Genomic DNA, 16,445 nt, shown 5'->3' with positions numbered 1-16,445 from the left:
GCCCTTTGGTCCATCTAGTCTGTGCCAGACCATTTAAACTGCCTAGTCCTGTCGACCTTCTCCAATTTACCCCTCCCCTCCAAAATGCATGTATGTATCCAAGTTTAAACATTGAAATTGAGCTCTCATGGACTACTTGCACTGGCAGCTCGTTCCACACTCACTACCCTCTGAGTGAAGAAGATTCCCCATGTTCATTTTACCTTTCACCCTTAACCCATGACCTCCAGCTGCTGTCCCACCCAACCTCTGAGGAGAAAGCCTGCTTGCAACACATTCCAATGTATCTGGGCACTCAGCCTTCAGCAGCAGAGGTTGCCCAATCATCTTGCGAGACAAGTAGGCTAAAGTCAGTCATTGCAAATAGTGTGCTATTTCAATTGCAGCATTTAATTATAGAACTTTGCTCAACAACCTTACTGAAGAACACCTACAGTTAGCAATTAAATGTTCAAACTGGTGAAAGTGGAGTAGTAGAGAATAGAAAACAGGAAGGATGCAGTACTTGGTGCTATTCATGTTTAGGAATCAAGTTATCATCAAAGTTGATTTTTCCCTTTTAGCAACAACTGCATTAAATAGGGAGCACAAGTGGCCCAAATTGGCTGAAGTGCTAAATTATCACATAATTGGACATTTCTTTTACACATCTATTTGGAAGTGCCAGTATTTATTCATCTCCTCGAGAGGTGGTGGGGAATGAGAGTTTGTATATATAGACTGCAACATATTTTAACAGCATTAGTACTGGCTATGAACATCTTGGGACATTCTGAAATTGATGATTGCTCAACTCCGTTCCTCACAGCTCTGAGAGAACCTTCCCCTATCTGTCAGCCCATCATTCCTTCCATATACCTCTTCAATTAAGAATGAGTAATGCTTGCCTTGTCATCCCAGTATGGAAGAATACACACCATTCCTAACTTTAATTTCACCACCAAGCTTCGCAAAAGTAGCTGGATTATGTATCTGTAGGAATTTCACCATAAATCTTTGAATCATAATTGAGGTTGGGTCAAAAGGCTTTTGCATCCTCCTTACTTGATCAATGTGATTAATTTCTAAAGTAACGGCCATTAATATATAAACGGCCTGTATTGGGATTGAGATACAGTGCCTATACAAAGTATTCACCTCCTCCCTTAGTTTTCATGTTTTATTATTTTACTACATTGAATCACAGTGGATTTGGTTTGGTCTTTTTTTGACCCTGATCAACAGAAAAAGACTCGTGTCAAAGTGAAAACAGATCTCGACAAAGTGACCTAAATTAATTACAGATATAAAACACAAAATAGTTGATTCACCCCCTTTAATATGACACTCCAAATCATCACTGGTGCGGCCAGTTGGTTTTAGAAGTCACGTAATTAGTTAAATGGGGATCACCGTGTGCAGTCAAGTTGTTTCAATTGATTGTAGAAAAAATACACATGTATCTGGAAGGTCCTGTGAGAGTGATTTTTATGTTTAGGACATATACATTTAACAATAGACTTGGCTCCCAGTCTTCACTTCTGAAAATATATTGTGCATTTAATTTGGAGTGAGGTTCTGAACAATGGGTTCCTGAAAATTGTGAATTCGGTTGTGAATTAAAATTCATTTTGATATCTATGATGTGGATGTGAATCAGGAGGTGTGACGGTTGTACGTAGTTTCACAGAAAGCATTGTCCATGCATTGTAAATGTGGAGTTGTCCTCTGGCACATAAAATATTGAGCTCCACGTTGGGCCAGCAGACCTTTCCATCAAAAGCGTGTCCATATGATGCCTACTGTACCTTGTTTTGTCAAATAACAAAGCTGCTTTGTATCTACCAGTAATTTTCATTCACGCAACAACAGTCCAGCTACTGGTGAGTCAGTATCCTGGCAAAAACTAAACCATGAAGACAAAAGAACACTTCAAGCAGCTCTGCAAAAAGGTTATTGAAAGGCATAAGTCAGGAGATGGATACAAGAAAATTTCCATTCCCTAAAAATCTTTTTCAGTGTATTTAAGTTAATCATCAAGAAATGGAAAGAATATGGCATAGCTATAAATAGGTAGACAGCAGGCCATCTTCAAAAACTGAGTGACTGTGTAAGGGACTAGTGAGGGAGGCCACCAAGAGACCTGTGACAGCTCTGGAGGAGTTGCAAGCTTCAGTGGCTGAGATGGGAGAGACTGCATACAACTGCTCCCTGGATGCTTCACCACTCACAGTTTATGGGAGAGTGGCAAAGGGAAAGCTGCTGTTTTTTTTAAAAGTCGCATGAAATCTCGGCTAGAGTTTGTCAGAAGGTGTGTGGGGGTCTCTGAAGTCAGCTGGAAGAAGGTTCTATGATCTGATGAAGCCAAAATTGAGCCTTTTGGCCATCAGACTAACTGCTATGTTTGGCATAAGCCAAACACTGCACATCATCAAAAGCACACCACCCCTACCGTGAAGCATGGTGGTGACTGCATCATGCTTTGGGGATGCTTCACTGCAGCAGGCCCTGGAAAGCTTGTGAAGGTAGAGGGTAAAGTGAATGCAGCAAACTACAGGGAAATCCTGGAAGAAAATCTGATGCAGTCTGTAAGAAAGAGAACTGCAACTTGGGAGAAGATCTGTTTTCCAGCAAGACAATGACCCCAAGCATAAAGCCAAATTTACATAGGAATGACCAAGTCAGGGTTCAGACCATAGTCCAATTGAGAATTTGTGACTGGATTTAAAAAGGGTTGTTCACTCATGATCCCCATGCAATCTGACAGAGCTTGAGCAGTTTTATAAAGAAGAATGGGGAAAATTTGCAGTGTCCAGATGTGTAAAGCTATCCTCAGACTCAAGACTAATTGCTGCGAAAGGTGCATCTGCCAAATACTGACTTGAAGGGGATGAATACTTGTGCAATCAATTATTTTGTATTTTATATTTGTAATTAATTCAGATCACTTTGTAGAGATCTGTTTTCACTTTGACACAAAAGACTTTCTGTTGATCAATGTCAAAAAAGCATAATTTGATCCACTGTGATTCAATGGTGTAAAACAATAAAACATGAAGCTGCGGTGGGGTTAAGTACTTTTTACTGGCACGTAACTTGCAGTGTTTTATTGTTGCTCATGGACTTGATGACTGATAATCACTAATTATGAGATTGCTATTTAAAATATTTGAGTGGTGGTTAATAAGACTGTAGAGAATGATACCATTAAGAAATTCTTTGACTACAAGTACCTAGGGTCAAGAATGATGAGTTCGGAGAAGGACATAAAGATACGGAAGGCGCTGGTGTGGAGGGCTATGAACGACATGAAGGAAATCTGGAAGTCGAACCTGACCAGAGGGCTTAAAAAGAGGATTTTCATAGCAGTCATAGAGTCCATTCTCACGTACGGATGCGAGACGTGGACACTCACCAAGACAATGTGAAAGTCTCTAGATGGTTGCTACACACGAGTGCTCTGGATGGCTCTTGACGTGAGTTGGCAACAGCACATGACGAACGTCGAGCTCTATAACAACCTACTGATGCTCACCACTAAAATCAAGGCGAGAAGACTGCAACTAGCGGGGCACTGTCTACGCCACCCCAATCACCATATGGGAGCCCAAGCACGGGAGGATGAACCCTGGGCGCCCTCCCAAGACTATGGTCAACATGCTCCTAGAAGACAGCGGCGCGGCTAATGTAGATGAACTGAACACACTGATGAGGGAGAGGGAGAAGTGGAGAGTCCGTCATCGTGCCCGACGCCGGCTCCCTAGGCCTGAGTTGACATAGTAGTAGTAGTAGTAGTGGTGGTTAGGTTATTAGAATTTGAATAATTTTGAATGTCTTCGGCCCTTAACCTTAGACTAGTATTGTGCCAGTACATTAGCTATAATTGAATTCTGAAATAACTAAAGTCATTTCTTCAAATAAGTAAACCATCACAATAGACATGTTATTTTGACAGTGTACTCTTGAACTACAGCAGTTTAGATAACAGAAATTCGCCATTATGGAATTCATAAATCACCAAAACATCTGAGATGAAATAAAAAATTTGTTTTGCAGAATTTAAGGAAAAAATGGCTAAATACATGATACAAAAATACAAATATTGTCAAGACTTGGTATTAGGGGAAATTGTGATAGAGAAAAGTTTCTAGGAACACCCCTTTGTAATAAAAGGATGTAATAGACTCCTATTTGCACATTGAATTTGATAACCTAAATATCTCAATGCACTTAATGAGAATCAGGGCAAATATTTTTGATCATTGTGAATGCTTCCTTGATTATTTGGCAAAGGTAAATATGCACTTATTTGGAAGACATCTTCTAAAATTGATACAGGTGGCTGAACTGTTCCATAATGGTCATAAGCTTGTCAGCAATTTCTTTTGCCAACGTTGGGTTAGTGAGGATTGTAAAAGGTTTCCATTATATTAATATTCATTGTCCTTTCTATGATGCATTTAATTGACTAATTAGTTGGTACCACCTCTTCAGATTTGCAAATAAATTGAGAATGAGGACAAATTTGCAACATTACTATTTAGATGAAGTAAAGCTGAATAAAGTGTAGTTACTAACCTTATTCTTTTGAATCAAAGATGTAAGTAGAAAACATGAAATATTTGAGCAACTATCATTGGCTCTTGCAGGTTGATCATTTTGGAATTGCAGACACAATACATTTGCTGCTTTTTGGAAGACATCTAGATATTTGTAAGGAGGATTCAATATGGATTCTCAGCCCCACATCTTGCAGGTATTTCAGTGACGTTCCATTTTATTTTTTGATGTTAAATGTTTATGCCTAATTTTCTTAGCAGCTTGACATTCAGCTTTTCCCCGTAAGACTTTGACCCAGTTGCTGTTGCATCAAAAAGTTCTCATCACTGTGAGACTAACCAGAAACAAAGCAGACATTTAGATCTTCCTTTGCCACCAAGTAATGTTTAGAGATCAGGGATGCAGCCCACGTAGTGATTTTTTTTTTCCCAAGATTGAGCTTATATCCAGTCTTGTCTTGTGTTTTTGATTAAAGTACTAATTTTTTCAATTACTTATAATGGCCTACTATTTTCCTACCTCTGCTTCGATGTAGCAATCTCACTTTGAGTTGGAAGGTTGAATGTTTGAGCCCCAGTCCGGATTCTTGAAAATGTACTCAAATCTTAGTTCAGAAGAAAGATTACAGGATCACTTTTCTATCCTGAAGATGAAGTTGAATTATGACTTTGTGTCCCCTCCCAACTGACTGAAAACTACCCTTTAGTACCTAGTCTACCTGCAGGTTCCCATATTTCCTGTATCTCAGTAACTGAACCCTATGTCTTGGCTAAATGGATTTTCAAATTTGAAATTTAATTATAAACTATTTGTGTATTCCTCCAGAATGGGCTCACTGTACATGGAGTTATGGAAGAGTTTCTTTGAAAAGATTCTAAATGCAGGCAATGCACCTTCTCCCTCTACACTGAGTGATTTGCAACAAACCGTGAGAGAAGCCATTGAACCTGAGTACGAAATCCTGTGGAATGATGCATTCATGGAAAACCTGATACCTACATAAAAGTACATGATGAATATTTTTAAGGGTACAAATTCAGAGCCTAGTTTTTATATTTTGTAATTGAATTCAAGTCCCATATAAATAGATTTTCTGCATTGTTTCCATTGAAATTTACTTTTCATATTAAAAATGCTTTTTTCCTGTGGTCCTTTTCCTACAAACAGTAACTGAGTATTATTGCTTCCCTCAGCTTGTGCTACATGGATTATTAAGAATAGTGCCTGTTAACCATGTGCTTTTCTAGCAGAAACGTTTTTTAAAACAGTGGGATTTGTATTTTATTACCATCTATGCCACTAATTATTAAGACCGACAATGTGAAAGACAGCTTTACAGTAGCATTTTCTCCTATGTTCATTTAGAAAAATACTTTAGCATATAATAAAAATATTTAATACTAGAGGTATTATTTCAAAAGGAAGAAAAACATACCAAAAAAAGGTGCAGAAAGTAGATAGTGCTTGGAAAACTTTATCTGTTGAAGCATGCTCAATTTGGAATTTTCTCCCAATGACCGAATCCTGGATCTTATTTTAATTGTGTCCAACTCGTAATGCGTACAGTCTACTTGTAGGAGTAGTGTACAGCAATTCATTGGAACAGATTTCCAATCTGCATACAGTGTGCCTTTTGCAGTGCTGAACTTGGACTACAAGCAGGGATTTAGGTTGTGAGTTGTGCTGAGTGAGGGATAATGTTTAATTTGTTGCTATTGAGCACAGTTCTGTAGTACAAATGGACAAGTAATGAAACAAAACACACAATTCCTCCTGATCATCACCTCACTTAGAGTAAATTTATTTAGAAATGCAGTTATATACATAGTACAATTAAACTTAAATTAACTTTATACAAATATTAAAATACTATCTTGACACCCATTGCAATATACAGGATTCCAGAGAAACCTTAAAGCAAAAGCCAAAGAGGGACAGGTTGAGTGACCAACACATCAACCAAGCACCACTCCATTACACTAACAGGCAAGTTACAAGAAACAGTGCCCTTGTCTCTGTATCAGCATCACCACTACTGTACACATCCTCTTTCTCATGAGAAAGGGAGAGATTTTCATTATACAAAGGAACTGGTATATTCTGTTCAATGCCCTCCTCTTGACAAAAGCCCAAGGTACAGGGGGTGTTACAAAATAGGTGGTTAATCCAAGATTTGGATGCGGGTTCACACTAAATCTTGGCACAGGCAGGCACGCAAACAAATCCTCTCAAACATCAGCACTGGATCATGGAAACACTAGTTTTCTGGATAAATTCTACAGCAGGTTTGATATCACTAAATGTGGATGGGATGAAGATGTCTTCAGGGCATGGTGAAAATGTAATATTTATTACCATAAGGCATAGTTGATGAGGGTGATAAACATGAATGAAATGCTTGTGGGATTATGTGAATATTAGCAGTAGCCAGAATAACTCGTGTGCAGGATAAGTATTGACATGGTCCTGTAGTAGTAAATGATTTTCTGCAATTGTTCCAGCTGGTCTGGAGTTTGGGTAGAAGTTATTGTACTTGATAGCATGAAAAGTCATTGTACGGAATGTTATTCTCTTCCCAACACATTCAGCTATAAAGCAAAGAACAGAAGCAGTGCCCTTAGATGTACAGAAAGTCATTGAGAGGTGTGGCAGCTTCATAGCAAGTATCTATTTAAATATAGACCATTTCTTTAACCTCCCACATCTAATCTGACATTTCCCCTCAACTCTCTCTATCATGCCTTAATATGCTCTATCATGTGTTCAAAGGGTTTTTTAAATATTGTGTGGTAATGCTCCTGGGAAGTGCCCAAGAATTATTTCACCAAATGAGCAAATAGATGCTTTGTTGAGACAATATTTTAAAATAAAGGCATATGTTCACACCTTGCATCAAATGTTGCTACGTGACCTGGAATCCCAAATTCCCTAGCCCTTTACCTAAAGTGAAGGCTAATGCAAGTGAAACACACACGCAGACACACATACACCATTCAAATCAGCAAGGCAAAGAGATTAAATATATAGGTTCCCACTTTCCCTTTTATTTACACCAAAGGTGAAGAATATCCACGGGTATTTGGTAAGTCAGCCGTAGAGGATTACAGGCATTGGGGGGGGGGGGAAGGGCAGGGATTTCAGATATTGATGCCTCAGTCAAAACATTCTCATTAGTTTTGTGGGATCAGCTGAGAGATATGTAGAGCGAAAAAGAAAGTGAGACACTGAGCACTCCTGGTGCTGAGCCATGGCTCAGTGGGCAGCCTTTCACGTCAGTCAGATGGTTGTGGATTCAAGTCCCTCTAGAGATTGAAGCATAAATCTAGGCTGAACCTATAACTTTCTCCAGAGATCTCCCATTGATCATCCCATCTACATGTTCACCCTCACAAATGAGGTGTGTTTAATTCATTTCACTGGGGTTCTCAATTGGGAGAGCCCAGTAGTCGGAGTAAAGTGGGAAACTATTCACTTTGGTAGGCAAAATAGACATTTTTAGATGGTGAGAAGTTAGCAAACATATAGAGGATTCTAGTTCATGAAATTGAGAAAGTTAAGAGTTAAATTAATAGTATGTTGCCTTTATTGCAAGGCAATGAAAGTACGAGTGCAAAGACTATGCAAGTATGCTGGGCTTTTACCAGTATTGTCTGTGGTTATGGAGACCTACTCAAGGAAGAACAGTTGATTAATTCCTGGGATGAAGTGGTGTCCCATGAGACTGATGAATACTAAATGAGAAATGAGTGCATTGAAACAAGCTGGAGAGCCCAGACTAAGAGGTGTCTTAGGAAAGGTTCAGGATCAAGACATCAAAAAATTACTTAGAGGGTTGTAAATCTTTGGAATTCTCTAGCCCAGTGGGCTAAGGATGCGCAATTTTTGGACGTTAAGGAAGTCCGGGGTAAAGGAGGAAATCGTGCAGCGAAGTGGATAGGATACAGCATCACCCGTTGATCCCATTGGATAACAGTATTCCGAGGGGCTGAATGGCCTAATACTGCTTGTGTTTCTGATTAAGCATTCAAGAAGCAGCTGGAGCTTGGCTAGCCTAACACAAGTGGACTGGACTGCAGCCGAATAAAGTGAACACAAAAATGGTGCCAAGGACCAAACCAGAAAGTGTAGTTAAAATGCACAGATCAATTAATTGCCCACCATGGAACCTTAAATCCAAACTCTGTATTGCAAATATTAGACCCATCTGTCCTTTGCTATACAGTCACCCCTCTCAAAATTAACCAGTGTGAATGAAGGCAGCCTCACATTCACACTGATTAATTCCAATGCAGAATATGCCTAGCACAGAACTTGCCACTGTCACATTCTTGTCAACAAGACATCAGCAGGCAGTGAGTGACACTCCTGCGAGGGGTCTTGAAGTACAGTGAGTCAATTGGAGGTGGAGGATCAAGTACTGAAGAGGATGAAGCTGAGCACTTTACCTCACATGGATTGTGTTAAGCATCCTTGAGCAGTGGAATATCTGAAAGGAAAGGAAATCAAGGTTTAAGTAAAGAGCAAATGGGTGAAGAGACAAGCTAGCCATTCATAGCTTTATATGTTAAGCAATAGCCTTTCCCTAGACAATTACTGTAACCTCCAGATTCAAATCCTAAGTATCGCTACTCTCCTCCCTTCCCTATCAGCAGACATGCCGGTTCCTCAGCTCTGGAATTCCATTGATAGGCTGTTGTATCCTCATCTTTTTTTTTAAAAAAAAACTACCTATTACAATAAGCCTTTGGTCACCTTGCATCTGTAGTGAGATTACAGATTCAACCATCATAGGCACAGCCCTCCTCACCCTGAGGACATGTTCAAAAGGCAAAGCCAGAAGAAATCAGCATCCATTACTCAGGACATGACCTCCTCTCTTCACTTTCCCTCAGGGAGATGGTACAGAAGCCTCAAGACCCACAAATAATAACTTAGAAACCTATTCTTCCCCTCTGTCATCAGATGTTGGAATGGCCCATGACCACCGAATTGAGTATTTGTGCACTGTACTGGTGCTGCTAAACAACACATTTCACATCATATGTCTGTGATAATAAATTCTGATTCTGGATTCTGGCCTCTCAGCAACAGTGGCCAACATTGAGTTAATGTGACAAATCTGAATAGACCCCAAATCTAACTCACCCATTCCTCCCACACCCACTGATCTCCAAGGTTTCCGATAAAGAGTTGCCAAACTTTAGGCCCTCTGTAAACTTAGCAAGCCACCAGCTCTGGCCTCCTGTACATTCTCTACCATTAGTTTCAACATCTAAGCCCCTACAATTGCTGGGAACTCTAGTATGCCCTCCCTAATTCTCTCCCTTCCTTCAAAGAGCCCCTGGAAGCTCAGTTTGCAGTCACCTCTCCTAACACAGGGATATGTATGCTTCACATCAGTTCCTTAGATGCTGCCCTGAGGCACACACTGAGATGTGATATAAGCCCTTTAATATCTCACTTGGGGAGTCCTAGTCGTCACTTTCCACCGAGCTAGAGAGAAAACAATCAACCATAGGGAGCAACTTACCATCAGCAGATCCTGTGGGTGAGGCGAGAGACAGAAGACTCTGAACATCGCTGCCTTCTGAAGTGTCTGAAGACTGCGATAGCCTCAGGGGAGACCTGCGGGGTGCGATAGAATGGGAGGGGACGGGATGGTGGATCAACACAGTCTCTGAGTGGCTGGTGCTAGCCTGGGCTTCGCTCTCCCCGGAGCTCTCCGCACACGGGTTGGTGCGGGAGGCTGCCTCCCCCAGCTCTGGGTCACTTGCCGCTGGGCCCTCCGCCAGGACAATCTGGACGCGGGAGCCAGAAGGTGCAATGGCCGCGCCCGAGCTGCCGTAGACAGCTTCTTCGTAGGAGGGCAGCGAGACGGGGACTCCATCCACCACGACGGACACCTGGTTCCCAGTCACTCCCTGATCTCGTCTGCACACACAAAACATGGTTCATTATTGTCACATCTACCTTAGGAGGTTGAAACTTGGTCCACAATTACATAAAACAATACAGGGCCTTCAGCCCACAATGTTGTGTTGACATTTTAACCCTTCCCTCCCACATAGCCTTCCATTTTTCATTCATCCATGTGCCTATCTTGGAGTCTCATAAGTGTCCCTAATGTATCTGCCTCTACCACCACCCCTGGCAGCACATTCTAAACACTCACCACTCTAAAAAAAAAACCCTCCCTCTGACATTATCCTTATACTTTCTTCCAATCATCTTAAAATCATGCTTTCATATTAACCATTTACGCTCTGGGAAAAGGCACTGGCTGTCCACTCTGTCAATGTCTCATACACCTCTCTAAGTCACCTCTCATCCTCCTTTACTCCAAAGAGAAAATCACTAGCTCACTAAGTCTTTCCTCATAAGGTGTGCTTCCTAATCCAGGCAGCCTACTGATAAACCTCCCCTTCACCCTCTCTGCAAACTTCCACATCCCATGTAGAACGAGGTCACTAGAACTGAGCACAATATTCCCAAATATGATCTAAACAGAGTTTTATAGAGCTGCAACATTCTCTCATAGCTCTTGAACTCAATCCCCCAACTAATAAAGGCCAATTCAACCTTTGCCTTCTGAACCACCCTATTAACTTGCACAGCATCTTTGAGGGGTCAATAGACGTGGACCCCAAGTTCCCTCTGTTCTTCCACACTGCTGAGAATCCTGCCATTAACCTTGCAATCTGCCTTCAAGTTCATCCTTCCAAAGTGCTTCATTGTCCCTTCTGGAGATCCAAACACTCAGAACCCCCAAGGGCACTGAATCCCAGCCCACTAATATCCCACTCCAAAACCTCCCCACCCTATCGTAGGTTTATTAGTGCCCTCCCCTGCTTTGCCCTGTACTCCCCACATCTCCCTCCTGGCACCACCCCCCTCCTTCACTATCCCGGGCCCAGCCAACATACCCTCACCCCAGCCTGCTCTTCACTCACCTGCTGTGGTGAAATGATTTCAGCTTTGGTTGCAGCAAAACAAATAAAACGACCAGGAGGAGGATCAGGGCAACAGAACTAGCAGTAGACGCCACGATCGAGAGGGTCGGCACTCCAATACTTGGCTCTGTCTTTTTATCTGAATGGAGTGGGTTAAACGCCTTGTTATCATCTTATCATGTGATTATAATATTCAGCATAAAGTCAGTGAGAGACTCTTGGCACAGCAGAAACCCCACCCCCACACAATCTAATAGACTGATCGCAAGAACAATGGCCAAGAAATAGAGACAAGGCCAAGCTGGAGCCAATGAATTTGCATGTTGTGCAAATCTGGGGGTAGAGTATAACCTGAACATTGGTTTCATAGAGTTATGGAGACAGGCTCTTCACCCCACTGAGACCATCAATCATCCATTTACACTAATCCCATTCCATACCCTCCCCACATTCTCATCAATTGCCCCCAGATTCTTCACTCATCTACACACTTGGGGCAATTTACAGCAGCCATTTGGCCTACCAACCTGCCCATCTTTGAGATGTGGGAGAGAAGTGGAGCACGTGGGGGAGACTGTGCAACTCCACCCGGACAGCACTGGAGGTCAGGACAGAGGACTTGGCCTCTGCTGAGCTGAAAACAGAAAATGTTGGAGATACTCATTAGGGCAGGCAGGACACCAAGGAAGGTCAAACCAAAGGGGATGAAAGACGTGAAGGGGACCCGAGGAGACCAACTTCCACCCTGAGAGAAATTGGATTCCGGAACACTGCCTGAGGAGATGGTAAGGCAGAGATTTAAAAAGAATTTAGTCAGGAACTTAAGCTCTATGATGTAGAAAGTTATGGACTAAGTGCAAGTGAATGGGATTAGTATGGATGGTTAAATGATTGCTGGCAAGAATATAGAGCTATAGCACCTGTTGCTATGTTGTATAACTCCAAAACATCACCTGGACAAGGTAGTCAGCTTGATTAGTACCTCATTAACACCTTCAACATTCATTCCCTCCACCACTGGCACTTTTGTGTTTGCACTGTGTGTATCATTCATAAAACACACTGCAGTTACTCACCCAAGCCAGTCCCACAGTCGTCCCAAACCTGTGATCGCTACTGCTGAAAAGGACAAGGACTGCAGAGGTATGGGAACACAACTAGCTGCAGATTCTACTCCAAGCCATACACCATCCCATCATCACTGGGTCGAAACTCTGGAACTCCGTCTTCAACAGCACCATGCATCTATCTACCCACCCTAATCTCATTCCCCCTCACTTGGACTGTCACTTTCTCTATATTGGTACTCAAGTGCTTGACCAAATTCTTAAATGTGCAACCTCTGCCTCATCACTCACTCCAGCAAGAAACTGGTTCTCCTCGAGGACAATGAGGTATAGAGAGTAAATTCGACTCCAGATTCCAAAAATGAATTTTTTTTTTTTTAAAAACTGAATATAGTCAGTCTGAGGCATTATTTCTGCTTCTCTATTCACAAACGCTGCCTGACCTCCTGCTTATCTCCAGTTTTTTGTGTGTGCTTTCCAGCCATCTGCAGCTTATTAGTTATTGTAACATCACGACAATGAGCAAGAGCATTCAATCTAGGGTGAATTAAAGCTGACACAGAATGAGAACTTCTCACGGCTGATGGGTTTGTGCGAAAATGTCCCTTTTTGTTAAAGGAAACATCCACAACAATTCACAGCCTGAAAGAATAAGACAGTACAATTCCAGCTGCTCACAGCCAGACAGGGAAGTTAACAGGCTGTCAGTAATACCAATCAGCTGAAAAACAAAAAAAAAGCAAACTGCAAATGTTGGAAATCCAAAATAAACTTAGAAACAAGTATGGAATGCTTGGCAGGTCAGGCAGCGTTTGTGGAGAGGGAATCAAGAGTTAACGTATCAGGCCAGTGATATTTTGTCAGAATTAGGAAAAGTTACTGGATGTGTTTTAAGTTGTAGGGAAAGAAGGCTGCTGAGAACAAAGGGAACGTCTGTGATGGCAGGAACCAGAGACTGAAACAACATAAAAATGATGTAGGACACAAACTGCTGAGAGAGGAGGTTCAGGGCTTCTACACGGGCACAAAGCTGACTTGTCTGAGGTTCAACAATCATTCATTCAAAACAATGGGTGGATGACTTTACTTCCTAAAACTAAGTATATGAGCAAATTCAAACCACGTAACCTTATTATGGGGTGGAGATGCATCTTTACCAAAGGAGGTGCAAGGCGCTCTCTCTCCATTAGTCTGTAGGTCACCCTTGGGCAAGGTGTAACACCTGCTTAGTCCCCCACCCCACCCCGATCAGGTTACGTGAAATCATGGGAGCAAGTGGTGGATGGTCGTATGAGCATTTGATGCATATCACAAGTAGTCCTGGTTACGTGACCACTAATGCAAGCAGAAAATCTCGGAAGAGTATTGATAATGGCTGGGGTAACCCGTCTTATAAAGACACTGCCCAGAAGGCGACAATGCCAAAACACTTCGGTTGAACAACCGTGGTCACTGTGATCATCTACGTCATACAACACAGCACATAATGATGATGATGAAGCTTAATAGAAGCCCCAAAGGGAGGTTGTGCTGTGAGAGGTGAACAAGCTGTAACAACTTGGGAGTATGAAGAAGCCTTGTTGCCCACCTGCTGAATGGTCTATCACTCATTCACACTCCATGACTGAGAGTAAAATCTGGGTGTGTCAATGCCAGGGCTACACTTGCAAACCTAACTTTCCTTTGAGGTTTTCACCAGGATGCATCATTTTAATGTGCTCATGACTCAAGCCCTGAGTAACACAAGTATGAAAGAAGTCAGAATGGAGATAGGGAATGAATGAGCATCAGCAGCTCAGAGGATCTATCCTGGGCTCAACACATTGATGCAATCGTGTAGGAGGCAGGCCAGTGGCTCTACTTCGTTAAGTGTTTGAGGAGATTTGGTATGCCACTGGAGATTCTGATAAATTTCTATAGCCATAGGTGGAGAGCACGCTGACTGGTTGCATGACAAGCTGGTATGGAAACTACAATGCACAGGACTGTGCACTCCACCTGCTCCATTCATGGGCACAAGCCTCCCCACCATCTTCAAGAGTCAGTGCCTCAAGAAAGCAGCATCAATCACAAAGAGCATTCACCATTCTAGCTGTTCCCTTTTCTCTTTACCGTCAGATAAGTGATAACGGGAGCCTGAAACCTCCACTCTACAATTCAGAAATAGCTCCTCCCCCTCTGCCAACAGATTTCTGAATGGTCCATGAACCTTTGAATACTATCTCATTGTTCCAATTTTCTTTTGCACTACCTGTTTATTTTAGTAATGTATAGTAATGTCTTTGCATTGGTACTGCTGGTGCAAAAACAACAAAGTTGACATTATCTAATCCATGATAATAAAACTGATTCTGATCTGAATGGACGGCTATAGAAAATACCAAGTCCTATTGTAACCCACAGCTGCCAATCTTACTCAAGTGGACTTTCATCCCAGACTTTGGTTGGGAGATGAACAAGAGAAGGTTAAACAGTAATCTGCACCAAATCATCAGGCTTTGATGATGGTTGTAAAAGTACATGGTCTTTCATCGCTAATTAATCTCCCATGCCTAATGAAATCTACATGTATTTTTGAACTAATTTCAACTAAATGATTAATGCAATGGTAGGGCAGCTGGCATGTTATAGGTGTAACATGCTGTAAGGTTTCACTGCTAATGTAATGGTTTCTCTGTAGCAGCAATGTTTGGGTTATGACTAGAGATAACGGGGTTTGGAATACTGGGGCTATCCAATGAGCGAAACGTTGTTCTTTCTTAAAACGGACACAAGAGATCCTGCAGATGCTGGAAGTCTGGAGCAACACACACATGCACAAAATGCTGGAGGAATGCAGCAGGTCAGGTAGCATCTACGGAAAGAAAATAAAGAGTCAATGTTTTGGCTTGGACCCTTCATCAGGACTGCGTGCAGAAGTCAGAGCCAAAGGTTAGAGGGAAGGTGCTGCCAGGTGATAGAAAAATCCAGCTGAGAGGGATGGTAGATAGGCGAGGGAGGGAGAAGAGGCAGAAGAAAGAATCTGATACGAGAGGGCAGTTGACAATGAAATAATAGGAGGGAATTGGGGATCCAGAGGAAGAGCACAAAAAAGGGGGCTAGAGGGACACAGGAGTGAAGGAAAACAAATGTGGGGTGGGAGAGTGCTTACCTAAAGTAGGAGAAATCTATTTTGATGCCATCAGGTTGCAGATGACCAAGATGGAATATGGGCAGGAACCCTCAGCCTTTGCAGCAGGTATTTTTAATCACCAGTGCACATTATTCAGGTTAGTTATCCTAGCATAAAATTGAGAGAGTGCTGCATTGATTACAACACAAGATTTTGTGAGCCTGTAAAATCTGAGGTGATCATGGAAAAGGAAAGAGAGCTCTCCCTACTGTCTCAACATTGAAACTGGGAAGTGAGGGGCAGGGTACACCCCGAGGAGAAGATTACCTTCCAGGTCAGTGACTTTTCATCACAAATGGGAAAAGTTGCTGAATGTGTTTTAAGGTGCAGAGGAGGACCGAAGAGAAAAGAGGAGATTCAGTGATGGTGGAACCAATAAAGACTTTTTGCACCTTTTTTTAACAGATATACGATATAAGTTTCCAAGGAGCATTGGAAATCAGGTAAGTTTCACAGGACTGTAGAAACCAGGGCCTCAGTGAGTGGAAGGTAACATGGGAATTAGACGTCTGGTGAATCAGAGAAGAGCCTGGGAACGTGGGACCCCGATGAATGGCAGAATGTACGAGAACCAGCGCACCAGTATGTGGAAACTGAGCACAGGAAAGTGCAGATTGTCAGGAGTCCAATCCAGGTTGTGGATAGAACCCCAATATACTGAGTATATTTACCGGCTGCATCACAGCCTGGTATGGAAATATCAATGCCCTTGAATGG

At 42.1% G+C, this 16,445-nt stretch overlaps 2 protein-coding genes across 4 annotated transcripts in view; one reads left to right on the top strand and one right to left on the bottom strand.

Moving 5' to 3' along the window:
- Positions 1-7,442, top strand: part of bub1bb (BUB1 mitotic checkpoint serine/threonine kinase Bb) — a 71,970-nt gene extending 64,528 nt beyond the window's left edge. For all 3 annotated transcript variants that reach the window (XM_072265402.1, XM_072265410.1, XM_072265393.1), the window contains 2 exons: positions 4,629-4,735; positions 5,365-7,442. In XM_072265402.1, coding sequence (XP_072121503.1) covers positions 4,629-4,735; positions 5,365-5,542 — 285 coding nt within the window. In that variant the 3' untranslated portion in view covers positions 5,543-7,442. The remainder of the gene's footprint in view (positions 1-4,628; positions 4,736-5,364) is intronic.
- The window catches only part of LOC140201386 (sushi domain-containing protein 6-like), a 57,575-nt gene continuing 47,441 nt past the window's right edge, over positions 6,312-16,445 (bottom strand). The window contains exons 4-6 of the mRNA XM_072265424.1: positions 11,490-11,628; positions 10,070-10,470; positions 6,312-9,025 (exon numbers count right to left, since the gene is read on the bottom strand). Of these exons, the coding sequence (XP_072121525.1) occupies positions 9,000-9,025; positions 10,070-10,470; positions 11,490-11,628 (566 nt within the window). The 3' untranslated portion in view covers positions 6,312-8,999. The remainder of the gene's footprint in view (positions 9,026-10,069; positions 10,471-11,489; positions 11,629-16,445) is intronic.

The sequence above is a fragment of the Mobula birostris genome, chromosome 1, assembly GCF_030028105.1.
Source record: "Mobula birostris isolate sMobBir1 chromosome 1, sMobBir1.hap1, whole genome shotgun sequence".
NCBI classification, from domain to species: Eukaryota; Metazoa; Chordata; class Chondrichthyes; order Myliobatiformes; family Myliobatidae; genus Mobula; species Mobula birostris.
The sequence above is the reverse complement of the archived record's forward strand: the minus strand, read 5'-3'. Positions and strand labels throughout refer to the sequence as shown.